The sequence below is a fragment of the Myotis daubentonii genome, chromosome 2, assembly GCF_963259705.1.
Source record: "Myotis daubentonii chromosome 2, mMyoDau2.1, whole genome shotgun sequence".
In the NCBI taxonomy this organism is placed as follows: Eukaryota; Metazoa; Chordata; class Mammalia; order Chiroptera; family Vespertilionidae; genus Myotis; species Myotis daubentonii.
Genome location: NC_081841.1, coordinates 102,779,414 through 102,794,077, shown reverse-complemented (window position 1 = coordinate 102,794,077; position 14,664 = coordinate 102,779,414). Strand labels below are relative to the sequence as shown.

At 49.3% G+C, this 14,664-nt stretch overlaps 1 protein-coding gene and 1 long non-coding RNA gene across 2 annotated transcripts; one reads left to right on the top strand and one right to left on the bottom strand.

Annotated features, from left to right (window-relative positions):
* Window positions 1-2,686: 2,686 nt before the first annotated feature.
* On the top strand, window positions 2,687-12,410 carry URAD (ureidoimidazoline (2-oxo-4-hydroxy-4-carboxy-5-) decarboxylase). The gene is made up of 2 exons (XM_059684044.1): window positions 2,687-3,549; window positions 11,754-12,410. Exons 1-2 carry the CDS (start codon window positions 3,375-3,377, stop codon window positions 12,098-12,100), a joined length of 522 nt encoding a protein of 173 aa, XP_059540027.1. The 5' UTR covers window positions 2,687-3,374; the 3' UTR covers window positions 12,101-12,410.
* On the bottom strand, window positions 9,175-14,600 carry LOC132228122 (uncharacterized). The gene is made up of 3 exons (XR_009451289.1): window positions 14,435-14,600; window positions 12,502-12,809; window positions 9,175-9,476 (listed from the first exon to the last, which is right to left on the bottom strand). It is a non-coding gene; the product is annotated as an uncharacterized LOC132228122 (long non-coding RNA).
* Window positions 14,601-14,664: the final 64 nt, after the last annotated feature.

Below are 14,664 nucleotides of genomic sequence, written 5' to 3'. Positions count from 1 at the left end.
ATATGAGAAAACACTCCTGCATAAAGCTCCATGCACAAAAAGTTAATAGCTATAGTTGAAGGGAGCAGACACATGAATTGTTTCAACTAAGAAATGGAGAAAAATTTAACTGTCTATTTAAGAACTTTTCTCTAGCCCTGGGCAGAGAGCTCAGTTGGTTAGAGCATTGTCTCTTTGCACCAAGGTTTCTGGTTTGATCCCTGGTCAGGGAACCAACAAATGAACGAATGAATGGGTGGCACAGAAAACTGGTGATTCTCTCTCTCTCTCTTTCTAAAAGGATCAATAAATAAAATATTAAAAAAGAAATATTCTCCATGTACTGCTAAAAGTCTCTTAAAAGAAAAATTATAATAACGTCATCTATAATATTTTCAGCAATCAGAACATAAGAATCATATCTTGTATGGTTAAACACAAATTATGAGGCTAATTATATATAAGTTAACTTAAAAAAAACTAGCTTTTGATATCTAATTCATATAGCATACAAGTCAGCTATTTCTAGTGTATAATTCAATAACTTAGCTTTTTGCCTAGGTAAAAATTGCCTTACCTCTGACCACCTTACATTACTTTGATTGCTCTGATTGGTAAGAGTCAAACAGGGTAAGTTAAACCTCAGAGAGCTCTGTGGCATGAGCTGCCATATTCGTTCCATATGAATAATTTGGTTTTTGTCAGTGTTGTTTCTATATCCATGACTATTTAATTCCTTAATCTTAGTGTCTTAAAGGTTCATGTATTGTAGGTTATTTGGCATTCCATTATTACATGATAGAACAAAATAAAGGAGGTTGGGAGGGGGGAAGTTAGGGGACTGGGTGAAAAAGGTGAAGGGATTAAGCAAAAAACAAACAACAAACAAAAAACCCGCATAGTCCTGGCTGGTTTGGCTCAGTGGATAGAGTGCCGGCCTGTGGACTGAAGGGTCCCAGGTTTGATTCTGGTCAAGGGCACATGTCCCTGTTTTGGTTTTGGGCTTGACCCCCCAGTGGGAGGTGTGCAGGAGGCAGCCAATCAATGATTACCTCTCATCATTGATGTTTCTATCTCTCCCTCTCCCTTCCTCTCTGAAATCAATAAAAAAAATTTTTTAAAAAAAACCCTCATAAACACAGGATGGTGATTATTAGAGGAAAAGGTTGGTGGGGGAGGTAGAAAAGGGTAAAGGCGGGGGATGGTGATGGAAAGAGACTTGACTTGGGGTGGTGAACACACAATACAATATACAGATGATGGATTATAGAATTATAATTTTATTGACCAATGTCACCCCAATACATTCAATAAATTTATTTTAAATAAAAGGCGGTTAGCTTTCCAGTCTGCACCAGAAATGCAGTGACATCAGTAGACAGCCCTTCCCACCAGGTGTATCAGCATTTCCTGGAGCCCAAGCATATTCCTCTTGCAAATGCAGATGTCTATCTCCTGCTACGGAGGAGCTGACCAGCCCCGGGCTCCACGCCCCAGGCAGGAGTTGCTGGGAGGGTGGGGAGACCCTCAGCGTGCAGAGATAAGAGAAGGAATGGAGAGGGGCCAGGCAAAAAGGGTGGGGGCAAAAGCAATGGAGCCAGGTCCCCCTTCTTCCTCAGCTTCTGCTCCATCTTCTTTCCCAGTCACCCAGAGCCTAGAGTAAGGCTGGGGGGCCTGGACAGGCAGTAGTGGGGGCCCTAGACAGTCTCACCTTCCCTTTCCCCACAGCGTACCCTGGCATTGCAGGTGCTGCACAGGTCAGCTCTGGAATGACCGAGGCCCAGGGCGGTGGCAGCGGCAGAAGGGGACAATATGGATGCTGGGCTGTTAACTGGGTCTGAGGCACAACCTCAGGGCAAGGAGAAGACGATGTGACTCTGGAGGCAAAAGGAAAAAGAAAGAAAATTCTGAGGTTGGTCCATCAAAGAGATTGTAATAGGACATGTTGCATTAGCCAACACCTAGGTAGTGCTATGCAAAGGAGCGCTTTAAGCACCTTCGTATGCTTATTTACTTAACTTTGCAAAAATTCTATTAGGTAGATACTATTATGACCTTTATTTTACAGACAAAGAAACTAAGATTCAGAAAAGTGCAATGACTTGCCGAATGTCAGATGGTGGGGGCAGAGAAGATCAGAACTCTCCTGGGTCTATGCTGTCCCCCCAGCCACAGTCTGGCAGCAGCAGGCGCTCTGCGGGACGCCGTGTGTTCCACGCATGGTAGGATTGTGACAGGTAGTGTTAATATTCTATAGCTTCCTTCACACTGAAGGCAAGATCGGTAAATGTGGTACTTCTGGCACCAAATTTTCCCCTTTGCAAAACAAATGTCATCAGTTTCTTTTCAAGGGATGAGGTCTCTGTCCATTCTTCAGTCATGGCTTTGGCCCAGGTAGTCAGGGTGAGTCCTGGCCTGGGACACATCTACAGAGTTAGGACAAAATCTGTAGCTGCTGACAGATTGTCACAGACCACAGTAGAGGCAGGGCACTACTGTCACCTGCACCTTACAGGCCACAGGGACAAATGTGATTTATTGTTAACATGGTTGCTCTCTCTTTGAATTTGATTCAGATGGCAGCAAATGTGTAGCAGGATTGAGCCTGCAACCAAGGTACATGCCCTTGACCGGAATGGAACCCGCGACCCTTCAGTCTGCGGGCCGGTGCTCCAACCACTGAGCCAAACTGGCTAGGCTGCGTTTTAATTCTAACAGGAAATTGCAATATCTTTATTTTTAAAATCTGACTTCTCCTTTTCTTTGATTTCATCTTCCACAGTATTTTTGTTTTCAGTATCTGTGAAAGATATGAGGGTGAAAACTAATCTATGTGGTTATTTGGTCAACTGAGTCACCCCACAGGATTCATTGGCAGCCCGCCGCAGGCACGGTTCTAGGTCCCCTGTTTAATGAGCACTTACTACATACCTATTGTGTTAAGCATTTGAGATACAGAGAAACAGTAAAATATACTACCTGTCCTCCGCAGCAGCAACAATAGGCGGGAAATCAAATTCCAAGGGAGTTGACATGTGACCTGTCTTCGAGGTTCTCAGGGAAAACTTCCTTGGGATAATGTTAAAATGTTAATGACACCAAAACTGTATAGAGTGAATGCCAAGAGCGAAATACGGCCCCTCCTGCCTTTGACAGTGGAAACAGTTTGATTGAAAATGTTTGCCACACAGATCTTCACCCCCTGGATTAGAACCCTCAGCCTGTGTTTGCTCATTACACAAGCCCTCTGGGCCGGCTTCTGCCGAGGCATTGAAAACGTGCCAACCTGGTGTCACAGGAAAAACAAGCTTGTGTGTTCAGCAACTGCAACCTGGTGAGCGGAGCCGCGATCACCCACTCCGCGAGCGGGCAGCCAACGTCCCGCTGCTGCCGCAATGGACATGGAGAAGGTCAACTCCATGGGCTTTGGAGAGTTCGTGGACGTGTTTGGGAATGTCATTGAGAGATGCCCTCTGATTGCAGCTGCTGTTTGGTCCCAGCGCCCGTTCTCTGACTTGGAAGACTTGGAGAAGCACTTCTCTGCCTTTATTGATGCGCTGCCACAGTCAGGTAAGGCTTCATAGACTGGGCGATTCTCCCCAAGGGGTTTCAACTGTTCTTAGCAAAACATAGTTAGATCTGTTTAGTTGGTTATAGCTGATACACTTATTTAGCTAATTTTATTGTAAGCGTCACTAAGTTTCCTTAAAATTAGAAAATGGGAGTCACACACTTGCTAGGTGTTAGGCCAAAAGTCAAATGAAAGAATGTATGTTGGCTCAGGTAAAGTGGCTGTTAAATATTAAAGCTCTGAGGTCATGAGGAAGAGGATGGGCCTCACAGAGGCTCGGAGGCCGAAGGTCAGGCTGCGGGCCTACCCTCTCTCAGCTGAATGTGCTCACTCTGGGAATGTCCTGTATGCAGGGAAGAAGACGGGTCGATATCAGAATATCTTAGGAGCCCAGGGGAAAGAGCAAATGGCTGACATGTTTATCAGAAAGGGCCAGTTTGGACTGGATTGCTGAGGAAAGTAAACTCATTCAGATCAGCTTCTCCCGGAGGGAAGTAAAGGAGGAAAGACAAAAATCTGAATGAATTCCTCTGGAGAAAGGGAAAGAATTTGTTGATTTCTGCTGGGTAGGGAGAGAAAAGGAGGCACTTCAGGATGTAGGGTTAAATGCGAAGGTTTAGGCAAACCCCAAGTGACAGCCTCACAGGGATTTAGAAGCCAAGGGGGCCGTCTTGATACCCTTCAGAGAGGCCTGGGACTGATGAGCACAGGCGTCGGATGCCTTACCTGGGCATTCAGGTCACCCCCAGCGCCAGTTCTGCCTACCAAAGTGGCCCCCTAGGCACTCGCACTCCACGCAGGGCTCCACGCCAGCGAGCCGGGCTCTTACCCAGGTAAAGTTTGAGAATAGGTGGAGATAGTTTTGGCCCCAAGACCTCTAATCATTCGCTTTACCAGATAAAACTGCATGCCCAGGAGCTGAAGGGAGGAGAGGGGGACAAGGGCTGCCTTCACAGGGGCCCTTCCACAGAGATCTGGGCAGGGAGGCAGAACTCATGCTCTCCTCTCTTCCACCATGAGGCCAACACACAGAGTCTTGCCTGTCTGCCCAGGGCTTTGACATCTGGGTAATTTCCCATTGTCAGTTGAACAGCTCCCAAGTAAGAAACTCATTTTAATTCAGTTTAAGCACGTCCGGGAAGAGTGGAGGACAGTGTTACAAAATCCAACTGGCAGAAATGTGTGGGCCATGTTGAGACCCATTTCTCAGGGCCTCCTCAAAGCTGAGCTCTCCCCTCCGCCACTGGGCTCAGGCCTTAGGGGAGCTGATGGGCACTGGACCTTGTGACTGATGGCCCCCAGGAGCAGCCAGCCCAGAGCCTGCAGAGCAAGCTGGAAACAGCAAGGGGCCTTGGGAGCCCGTGTTCAAAATGTCTGGCAGGAAAATGGACGAGGCCAAATGCAAGTCTTCTAAACCAGAAGGGAAATGATTTTTAAAGGGTGTGAATGCCTTAGGAATGACTTTTTTTTTTTTTTTTTTCCCCTATCAGGAAAAGAAAAAGAAAAAAAAGGAGGAAAATCCCATGCCCTGTCTCAATACCCACAGAGGTGGTAGGGCTGGACAATGAGTGTATTGAGAGAGAAAGCTACGATGGCATAAATAATTGCAATCTATTATTCACTGGCTTCAACAGTTATTCGCCATTTGTTTGGATTTTGCTCTGTACCAGGAGCTTAGATAATGCAATGAAAATTCCCCCATTTCTGTCTTCTTTCCCACCAGCAGTCACCCCAACCAGCTTGACCAGAAGCTCTAGTTAAGGTTAGTTATGTCTAGTTAAGGCATCTCTCTGCTGGTGGAGCCTGCTTGTCAGCCCTAGCCTGGTGTCCACACTTCTCTGGGACAGGCAGCTGGCAGCAGAGCCTCAATGCAGTCTGGGTGGCTGCTGCATATCTAATCACCTTAATGACATCAGAGAGGTGGTATTAGCAAAGTAATAATAATAACAATAGTTAAAAGGTATTCAACCCTTACTATCAGTGTGTTTCAGGCACTTTTCCAAACACTTAGCATTTGTTAACTCATTTGACCCTCATACTAATCATATAAAACAAGTATTATCGTTATTGTCCCCATTTTAAAGAGGAAAAAACTGAAAGGAGGAGAGACTAAGTAACCTGATCAAGGATACATAGCTAGAAAGCGGCAGAACTGGGGTCCAAGCCCTGACAGTCAACCCAGCAGCCTTAGAAGGATTTTCCAGAGAATCAGAAACAAAGTCTAGAAACAGTTTCTAGGAGTTTTATTCATTTGTTTACTAACGTGTTCAACTAACATAAATGCTTGATGTCACAGATCCTGTTTTATTTAAATAATCAAATAAAATGGGATTTACTGCATACTCAAGTTTTATTCCTTGAATAGTAAGGAACGAACTAGGTGTACGTCTTTATATCCTAAAACTAAAAGGGAGTTTAATATCTTTTTCCTTACCCAAGGATATGCTTTTTATTGATTTTAGAGAGAGGAAGGGGGAGAGGGAGAGAAACATCGAGCATTTGCCTCCTACATGCCCAGCAACTGGGCATTGAACCTGCAACCTGGGTATGTGTGCCCTGACAGGGAATTGAATCCACCACCTCTTGGTGTACAGGACTACGCGCCAACCAACTGGGCCACACCGGCCAGCACTAAAAGGGACTTTAAAGAGATGTGCAGGCTATGGTGATCTTCCTGGTCAAACATTTGTTTTTAATGATCTAAGAAAATTCTACCATTAGCAGGAAACTGAAAATCCTGTTTCTTGAGTAAACAAACCAAGGTTGACAATCCATAAAGATCATTAGCCAGTAGGTGGCAGTCCAGGATTAATATTTGGCTCCAGCAATAATTGGGTAAGTATCCTTTCAAGCCAACCTCTGGATTTCCAGGAGAGGGGAATAGCAATAGTAAAGGGAAGAAGGTTGAAACACACACACACTCTCACACACATGGCCAATAATGAACCATTTCACTATTGATTTGTGCTAAAAATCAAAGAGCAATAAAACAGTATAATAGAGTTAATCGTGCTTCTCTGTGGAATTTCAGAATTGAAATTTGGTATAATTCATTATTTAATACTCACTTCAAAACATAGTTTTTGAATTAGTAGAACTACATACTAACAAATCCCTTGAATGTAGGCTATAAGGTAGATGAAACTATCAAAGAGGTGAGACTGTCAAAAAATATCTTTTAAAAACTCTTTCCCAAGAGTGAAGTATTGGTCAATAAGTACTTATAGAGTGGCCCTGGCTGGTTAGTTCAGTTGGTTAGAGTGTCATCCTGATATGACAAGGTTGTGGGTTTGATTCCCGGTCAGGGCACATATAAGAATCAACTAATGAATGCACAAATAAGAGGAACAGCGATCAATGTTTCTCTCTCCTCCCTCTCCCTTTCTTCCTCTATCGCTCTCTAAAATCAATGAATAAGGCCTAGCCAGTTTGGCTCAATGGATAGAGTGTTGGCCTGTGGACCAAAGGGTCCCAGGTTCTATTCCAGTCAAGGGCACATACCTTGGTTGCAGGCTCCTCTCTGGCACAGGGCCTGGACAGGGCTCATGCAGGAGGCAACCAATCGATGTGTTTCTTTCACACTGATGTTTCTCTCTTTCTCTCTGTCTTTCCTTCTCTCTTCTACTCTCCCTAAAAAATCAATGGAAAAATATCCTTGGGTGAGGATACACACACACACACACACACACACACACACACACACACACACACACTAAAATCAATGAATAAAAAGTAAAAAACTGGGAATAGGAACAGTGACCAAGATAAGTCCCTGCCTCAATGAGTTTACATTCTAGTAAAGAGAGACAGAATTAACATCCTATATAATAAAAGCCTAATATGCTAAGTGTCTGAACGTTCGACCAATTGCTATGATATACACTGACCATCAGGGGGAAGACACTCCTACCAGTAGGTTAGCTAGCTGCTGGGGTCCAGCCTGTTGGGACTGGGTGAGATGGGCCGGACACGCCCTGGAGCCCTCCTATGGTCCCTCCCCAGCCTCTAAAACATTTCTTCTAATTAATTTCCTTTCAATGTGCACGAATCCATGCACCAGGCCTCTAGTAAATAAATAAGATCATATCAGATTCTAAAACTTATTAGAAAATATGTACCATTGTAGAAAATACATAATAAAAGAGCTCTTTCTTAAGAAATTATATTTGAGTTTAAAACCAAAAGATGAGAAGGAAGTAGTCAAATATCTAGGAGATCACTTTAAGAAAAAGAACCTGAGACTTTTGACACTTAGCGGGTACAGAAAGACCAAGGTGATTGAAGAATAGTGAGACGTGGAGGAATATGAGGAAAGAAAGGTCAGGTGGAGGGACTGCTATAGTAGTAAAGGTGAGAGGTGATGGTTCTTTGGGTGAGGACTAAAGGAGGGGAGATGGAGATGTATGGCTGGATTCTCAAAATAGATTTTAGAATTAGAGCCAACAGGTGTTTTGAATTTGTTGGGGAAAGGCAGGTCAAAAACCAAGAGAAATTAAGGATAACTCCTAAGTTTTTATTCTGAGCAACAGGGTGGGTGGTGGCACTGTTTCCTACAATGAAGAAGACTTAAGAATTGAGAGGACGGGATGGAGAATGGGAGTTTGTTAAGGCTGAGATGCCTGATAATCACCTGGATAAAAATACAGTGTGTTGAGGTGAACCATAACAAAGGTACTAGATCTGGTTGTCATCAAAGACTTGAAGGCATTTCAAGCCATGGGACCAGATGAGAACGCTTAGTGAATCATTGTAAATATAGAAGGGAGAAGATGTGAGTCCTGGGTACTTCAGTGTTAGTAATCTGGCAGAGCAAGAACCACTGGTGAAAGTAGGCTAGTGATGGTTATCTTTCAAGAAGGAGAGAGGGCCAACCCTGGGAAATACTCCCAAAGAGGTTTCAGGAAAAGAGGACAGCACTGGTCATGGGCTTGGGCAAGATGTCCATCATCTGTGCCCTTAATGAATGCAGCCTGGTTGGTGGGTGGTAAAGTGAATCTGGAATGAGAGGTGAAGAAGTGGAGATACTACATAGAAAGCTCCTATGAGTTGTTGTAAAAAGGAGCAGAGACACAGGGAGAATCTGGAAGACATCAGGGACTCAATAAAGGGATTTAATTTTGTTTACGGGACACATGATTCTAAGGCATGTCTGTGTGTTGATGATAAGGCAGTGAGTTGAAGGAATAGAAATTGATGTTTGAAATGGCAGTCTTTGAGGTGGACAGAGGGGCTGGCTTCAAGAACACCACTGGAGAGGTTGATCTTCAACAGAAAGAACAGATGATCCATTGTACCAAGAGGGAGCACACACTAGTTGGCACAGATGTAGGAACACAGGTAGATTGGAAAGCAGTTTTAAGCCAATTGCCTGCTCTTCAGTGGCCACTATTGCCTGTCCTGTCTTCCCCTATTGGGACAAAGAGTGCCAGCTCTTTGTCCCAATAGGAATTCTTAAGATTTCATGACTTGTAGCAGCAGCAACAATAATATCCACACTGACATCTCTACATGTGACATGCCAGTCGCATAGGCAGTAGGTCTAAGATTTTGGAAAAGACTAAAGAGCAGGCAGCATTGAAATGGCCCTGAGAACCACTTTGGCATTCCAGGTGGGAGGACCTGCAGGACTGAGGCGGGGAGGTGGGAAGTACCAGCCGCGCTGGGGTTTCACGCCAGGGCTGGGTGTTCTGACAGGGTGCAGCATTGGAAAGGGTACCGAAGCTTTGGTACAAGCCAGGGGTCTGGATCAGAGCCATCTTGGGCAGCAGTAAAGGGCTCAGTGGTTTGGGGCAATAAAAACAAGACTGGACATCAGTTTCTATTTCTTGCAGCTAAGATGTTCGTGTATGTAAGTTCCAGTTTATTTTTTAGTCTCTTTTCTTCTTCCCTTTGCTCTGCCCCTTTTCTCAGCCTCCTTTCTCTCCCCCTGCAAACAGTGGAAAGAAAACACACGCTTAATTCTAGGCAAACATTAACCCCAGGCGATATTTTTGAGAGAGAAGACAAACCCAGGGGAATGAGAAGAGAGGAGCAAGGGCAGAAGGAAAGAGGCATGTGGGTGTGTGCGGGACAGTGAGGGGAGTCCCTTGGGGGAGGAGTAAGGGGACAGGCCCTGCCCCCACACCAGGGCCCCCTACTGTGCCCAAGCTTGAGCTGGGCTGGGCCTGGGAGAGTAAGAAATAGGGGGAAGGGAAGCTGAGAGACCTGGGGTCAGGTGAGAGGACTAGGGATCAGTCCCCTCTACTGGAGGCTGCTTTGAAAATCTGAATATGCAAGGAGGGAATACGGGGCGGGTCCTGCCAGGTGGGAACAGTTCCCCCCGCCCCAGCCTAGTCCTCTGAGGGTCCTGGGGCTGGGTGAATGCACAGCGGATCCAGCAGCTGCGTGGCACAGCCAGCCCTGACTCAGGGCTGGGAGGTCACCAGGTAGGGAATTTAACACGTACATTTTCACACCACCTGGATGGGTGGGATGCAGGAAGTGGGAAAGATCCACCTCCTGTTTGCAGGACCTGCGGGGCAGAGGTGGGATTATTGGTGACTTGGGTTCCGTTTTAAACTCCCCTTAACCTTGTAGAGGCAGCTAGTGCCTCCCAAATGTCCCTGATTTGGAGTTCAGGTGTGACCAGCTACTGGCTAAGTGACCGTGGGGAGGTCACCTAACCTTTCTGGGCCTGCATTGAATCCTCTCTTAAATGCAGATGGTCCCCCACAGTTCTCCCCACCACTCAGGACTGGCGTGATCTGGCGTTCAATGGCGTAATCACAATCATTCTTTAATTGGGCAGAAATTATAAAGTTTGAGTAAAGGGATGTTTACATCACAATGAAGAAGGGTTTTAAAATGTTTATTTATTGATTGACGAGAGAGAGAGAGAGAGAGAGAGAGAGAGAGAGAGAGAGAGAGATTGTTCCAGTTAGGTTTGCATTCATTGGTTGATTCTTGTATGTGCCCTGACCCGCCTCAGAGTCTGGGGATAGTGCTCTAACCAGCTGAGCTACTCGGCCAGGATGAGGAAGGGTTTCTATGACCCCCCCCCCTTTCCAAAAGAGCCCCCTGCCCGTTCCTAGCACCAGAGCCAATGCTTCCAGCTGCACCTCAGTCAGTTACAGTTTCCTGTGACCGAGAATAGTGGCAGTTGGATGTTTGCTGGCATTGGGCACTGTGTTTTAGTCGGATGAGTTGTCTCTAATCCTTACAACTACTCAGCAAATTTGATGGCATTACCTTCATGGTACAGATCACCGCTTCCTCTCATCATATTGGAAATGCACCCAGCCTTGAGGGTTCCAATTCTCTCAGGAGAGCTAAGTGGACAGACTGGCCAGGGCTCAGGAAAACCCCCATAGGAATCACACGGGGGTGGGGGTGGGGGTGGGAGGTAGGGGTGGGTGGGTTCTCATTTGAGGCCTAGGTGATTATGAGAAGCGGTCTCTCAAGAAAACCTTGTACTCTGCAGTGTATTTGGGATCCACTGTGGGAAAAGGAGAATGAACCTCAGACAGGGCGGATGGTGAGCGGGTGCTGTTTTCCTAAAAGGAGGAAAGCTGCTTTCACTCAAAGGGCTGTGGAATTCCGGCTGGAAATTTCTTATTTCCAGTTAATCATCTGCAGGGCTCCTTGGATGCCTGATTCCAGAAGGGCCACAAAATCCTGGGCATTTATTTGCCACGCCCCGTGGGTGTTACCCCTGGGGACCCTCACCGTCCTCCTTCGGAAGAGAACGAACCCCATTCCTCGGCCCTAGCAGGAAGTCCTCAGGCCCTTCGCCCCGCCCTCTTCCACATCAAAGCCCCCCTGAGAGCAAAGGACTTTGAAAAGATACGAAATGCTCGGGCTTCTTATCGCGTCCCTGCTCCCTCCCAAGCAAGTCGTAAATTCCGAGTCTCAGCGGCCTCACCTCCTCCCCTCTTCTTGCCCCAAGGTCTCAAAGGACAAATTTGTCGCTTCCCGCCCCGCTCCCGGGCCCTGGCCGAGGCTAAGGAAGCCGGGACGGAGGGGCGCCAGATTAGGGACCTGTTTGGGGGGCTAGTGCGCTGGGCGCCCCGCTCCTTCGGGACACTCCTTTTCGCCCCTCATCCCCTCCTGGGAACCTCGACTCCCTCCCGAAGCCTGTGCGGGGCGGGGCGGGGCCGGGGGTAGTCTCGTTCGCGCGGTCAGCCCTTCGGTAACGCGCCCGCCGCGGGGCTGTGCTTCTCCGCAGGCCAGGAGGGCATCCTGCGCTGCCACCCGGACCTGGCGGGACGCGAGCTGCAGCGGGGCGCGCTCACGGCCGAGTCGCAGCGAGAGCAGAGCGCCGCGGGCCTGACGAGCCTGGGCGCGGAGGAGCGGCTCCGGCTGGCGGAGCTCAACGCCCAGTACCGAGCGCGCTTCGGCTTCCCCTTCGTGCTCGCCGCGCGCCTCAGCGACCGGGAGGCGGTGCTCCGCGAGCTGGCGCGCCGGCTGCACCGCCCGCCCGCGCTGGAGCTGCGCACCGCCCTGGGCGAGGTGAAGAAGATCGGCCGCCTGCGGCTCGCCGACCTCGTCGGCGCCGACCCCTCGCGGCTGTAGCGCCCGGCAAGGGACGCGCGGGGACCGCGACCCTGCAGGGTGCGCCCCCCCCCCCCCCAGGAGGCTGACGCGGGCTCGAACCCGAGTCTACACGCGCGCACGAAGGAGAGGAGAATGGAGGCGATCACACGAATAATGAGCCCTTTTGTTCACCCCACCGCCACACTCGCACGCTTTGCCAAAATGTCTATGTAGTATCGTGCCTTGTCCCATTCATCTACCTTTGCAGCCCGTTGACACCACCAGCTTTTGTGGTTTCCAAAGCGCTATCCAGCTTTGGCTACCCACCCTCTCCTGCTAAGCGGAGTTGCCAAGCAAAACTGACGGAAAAGGAATCTTTTATTCTATAGCGGTTTGTCTGTCTGTTCTTCTCTCACTGCACTTGCTGCACAGACATTTACCTGTGGGTGGAAGCGGCATTCTCTCTCTAGGGCACCTACAGGAGCCCTGGCAGGGACAGCAAGCACTTATCTTGGTTTTCGGCGCCAGGGACGTGGCGATTGGGGACGGTGGGCAGGAGAGCCTGCGATGGGCAGCGCTGGGAAGGCGCCCGGTGGGGCAAGCGGAGTGGCGGCTGAAGTCTCGCTCGCTCGCTCGCTCGGAATAGAGGGGTGGGATTGGGGCGGCTCCAAGCTGGGCAGGCCTGTAGGTCAGGGGTGGGCGGCTTGCCATCTGTCTTGAAGGTGGGCTCCTCAGAACTTCAGACTGCCTAGGAGACACAGTCATTTTTAAAAATTAACAATAAAAAATCAATAATTTAATGACACTTATGGAACAGAGCTGGATATTGCCCCCCCCCCATGTAGATGAGACACCATAGTGCTGATAAAGCGGGTAATGGGAGAAAATTGGTGCCCACAGGCATGTTTTTGGCAGGTAGGGGAGTAGGTCCGCGTGTCAACCCTGGGGATCCAGAGCCCCAGCTGACTGGGCAGCTCCCTGCACTGGCGGCTAGAATGTCCACTCCTGCAGGCTCTCTCCCTCCCTCCCGCCTTCCCTCCCTCCCTCCCTCCTTCCCTCCCTCCCTCCCTCCCACACACACATCCGAAGGTCTAACTGACCCCAAAAAATACTACTTAGGTTTCTGTTGGCAGAGGAGAAACTAGCCATGTGTATCCTCTTGATGAGGGCAGAGTTGGCCCTTTTAAAGCCAAGAGCCCCCATTAGTGACCAACTGGTCTGGGTTAGCAGCAGCAACAGCAGCAAGAAAACCTTTTCCGTAAAAAGTGGTGTGGTTGCACCCTTGGCTGGGGCTGAATTCAACAGAAAGAAGCTACTCTGGCAGCACCGGAATTCCAATCAAAGAATTAAAATTCCCTGTTAGTGGTGAGGGTGAAGGCGTCTGTGGTCCGGATCTGCGCCGGGTGCCTTTCCTGGGTGCTGGAGGCCAGGTGCACACCACACAGGCGCTCAGTGACTCCGTTTCTGTGCTCTGGGGCCCAGGGGCAATGGAGGAGCCCTTGGGCCTAGGGCTCGCTCCAGCCAGGTAACTTGGGGGCTTTGCTGAGATGCACAAGAAACCTGCATCTCAGGAAACAAGTGCCACAGGCTGGGCCTGACACTCAGAATTTTGCACCAGATTCAAGGCACCCTGTCCAAGGCTGGCTGAGGCCAGCACTTAGATAACTCGGCCCCAAATGCAGAGTCTGGGCTCCTCCTGTAAATGCGCCCACCCTAAGATAGGGAGACCTCCCCAGAGCTGAGATGGCCAGTGGTGTTTTCAGAACGAGTGTAGATATGATCTGGGTCTCTCAGGCTCCACCATGTGTCTCCAATTTCACAGATACATTTCAACGGTTCAAAGCTTGTGGGGGGAATTGTTTATTTCTGCAGGAGGGGGATACACGTGGGGAAAGACGCTGGACCCGCCCCTTCAAAGGAGCTGGTGGTTTAGGGGAGGGAGAGCTGGCTGAGTGGTGCCTCTTTCAAAGGATGCCAGAGCCTTTACAGCCAGGAGGGCGGACACGGGTCTGGGCGCCCGGCTGGGAGGGCCCTGGCCAAGCCGCTGGTGGCTCCTGCTTTTTTCTCCGGGAGGAGCAGAGGCCGAGGCCTTTCCTTGAGCGGGCAGGTCGCCTGTGGCTGCCGAGTCTGGCAGGACAGTTTTCTCCAGCCACGGTTTGGCTCAAACCCTGGGCTTCTGCCTGGCGGGGACAGTTCCTTGTTTCCGCGCTCTTGTGCGCAGGATGCGGGGAGATTTCCGACGGCAGGGCCCAGGACTGGGACCCCAGCCTGCGCGCTAGCGGCGCGGCGTGGGTGGCCAGAACACGCTTAGTTGAGTGTTGGGGGCGCAGAAGAGGTTGGTAGATGCCAGGGTGAATAAGAATCTTCACTTACCAATTCGTTACAAAAGCATGTCGGCACCGCTGAGGCCAGGAGCTGTTTTCAGTTTCTGGAACCCTCCCACCCCTCTACATACACGCCCTTCTCAGGAGGGGCTGCTCCCCTTACCGTGTGCGGGCCCAGCCCGCGTGCTCCGAGTGCAGGGACCCCACAGGCCCCCCCCCCCCTGCTAGGAATTCCCGGGCCCAACCGAGCTTGGCTTTCACGTGAACCACGGAACCGGG

Coding starts and splice junctions, on each gene's coding strand:
- URAD (XM_059684044.1), top strand. CDS start 3,375: ATGGACATGGAGAAGGTCAACTCCATGGGCTTTGGAGAGTTCGTGGAC. Junction 3,550..11,753: donor TGATGCGCTGCCACAGTCAG/GTAAGGCTTCAT, acceptor GCTTCTCCGCAG/GCCAGGAGGGCATCCTGCGC.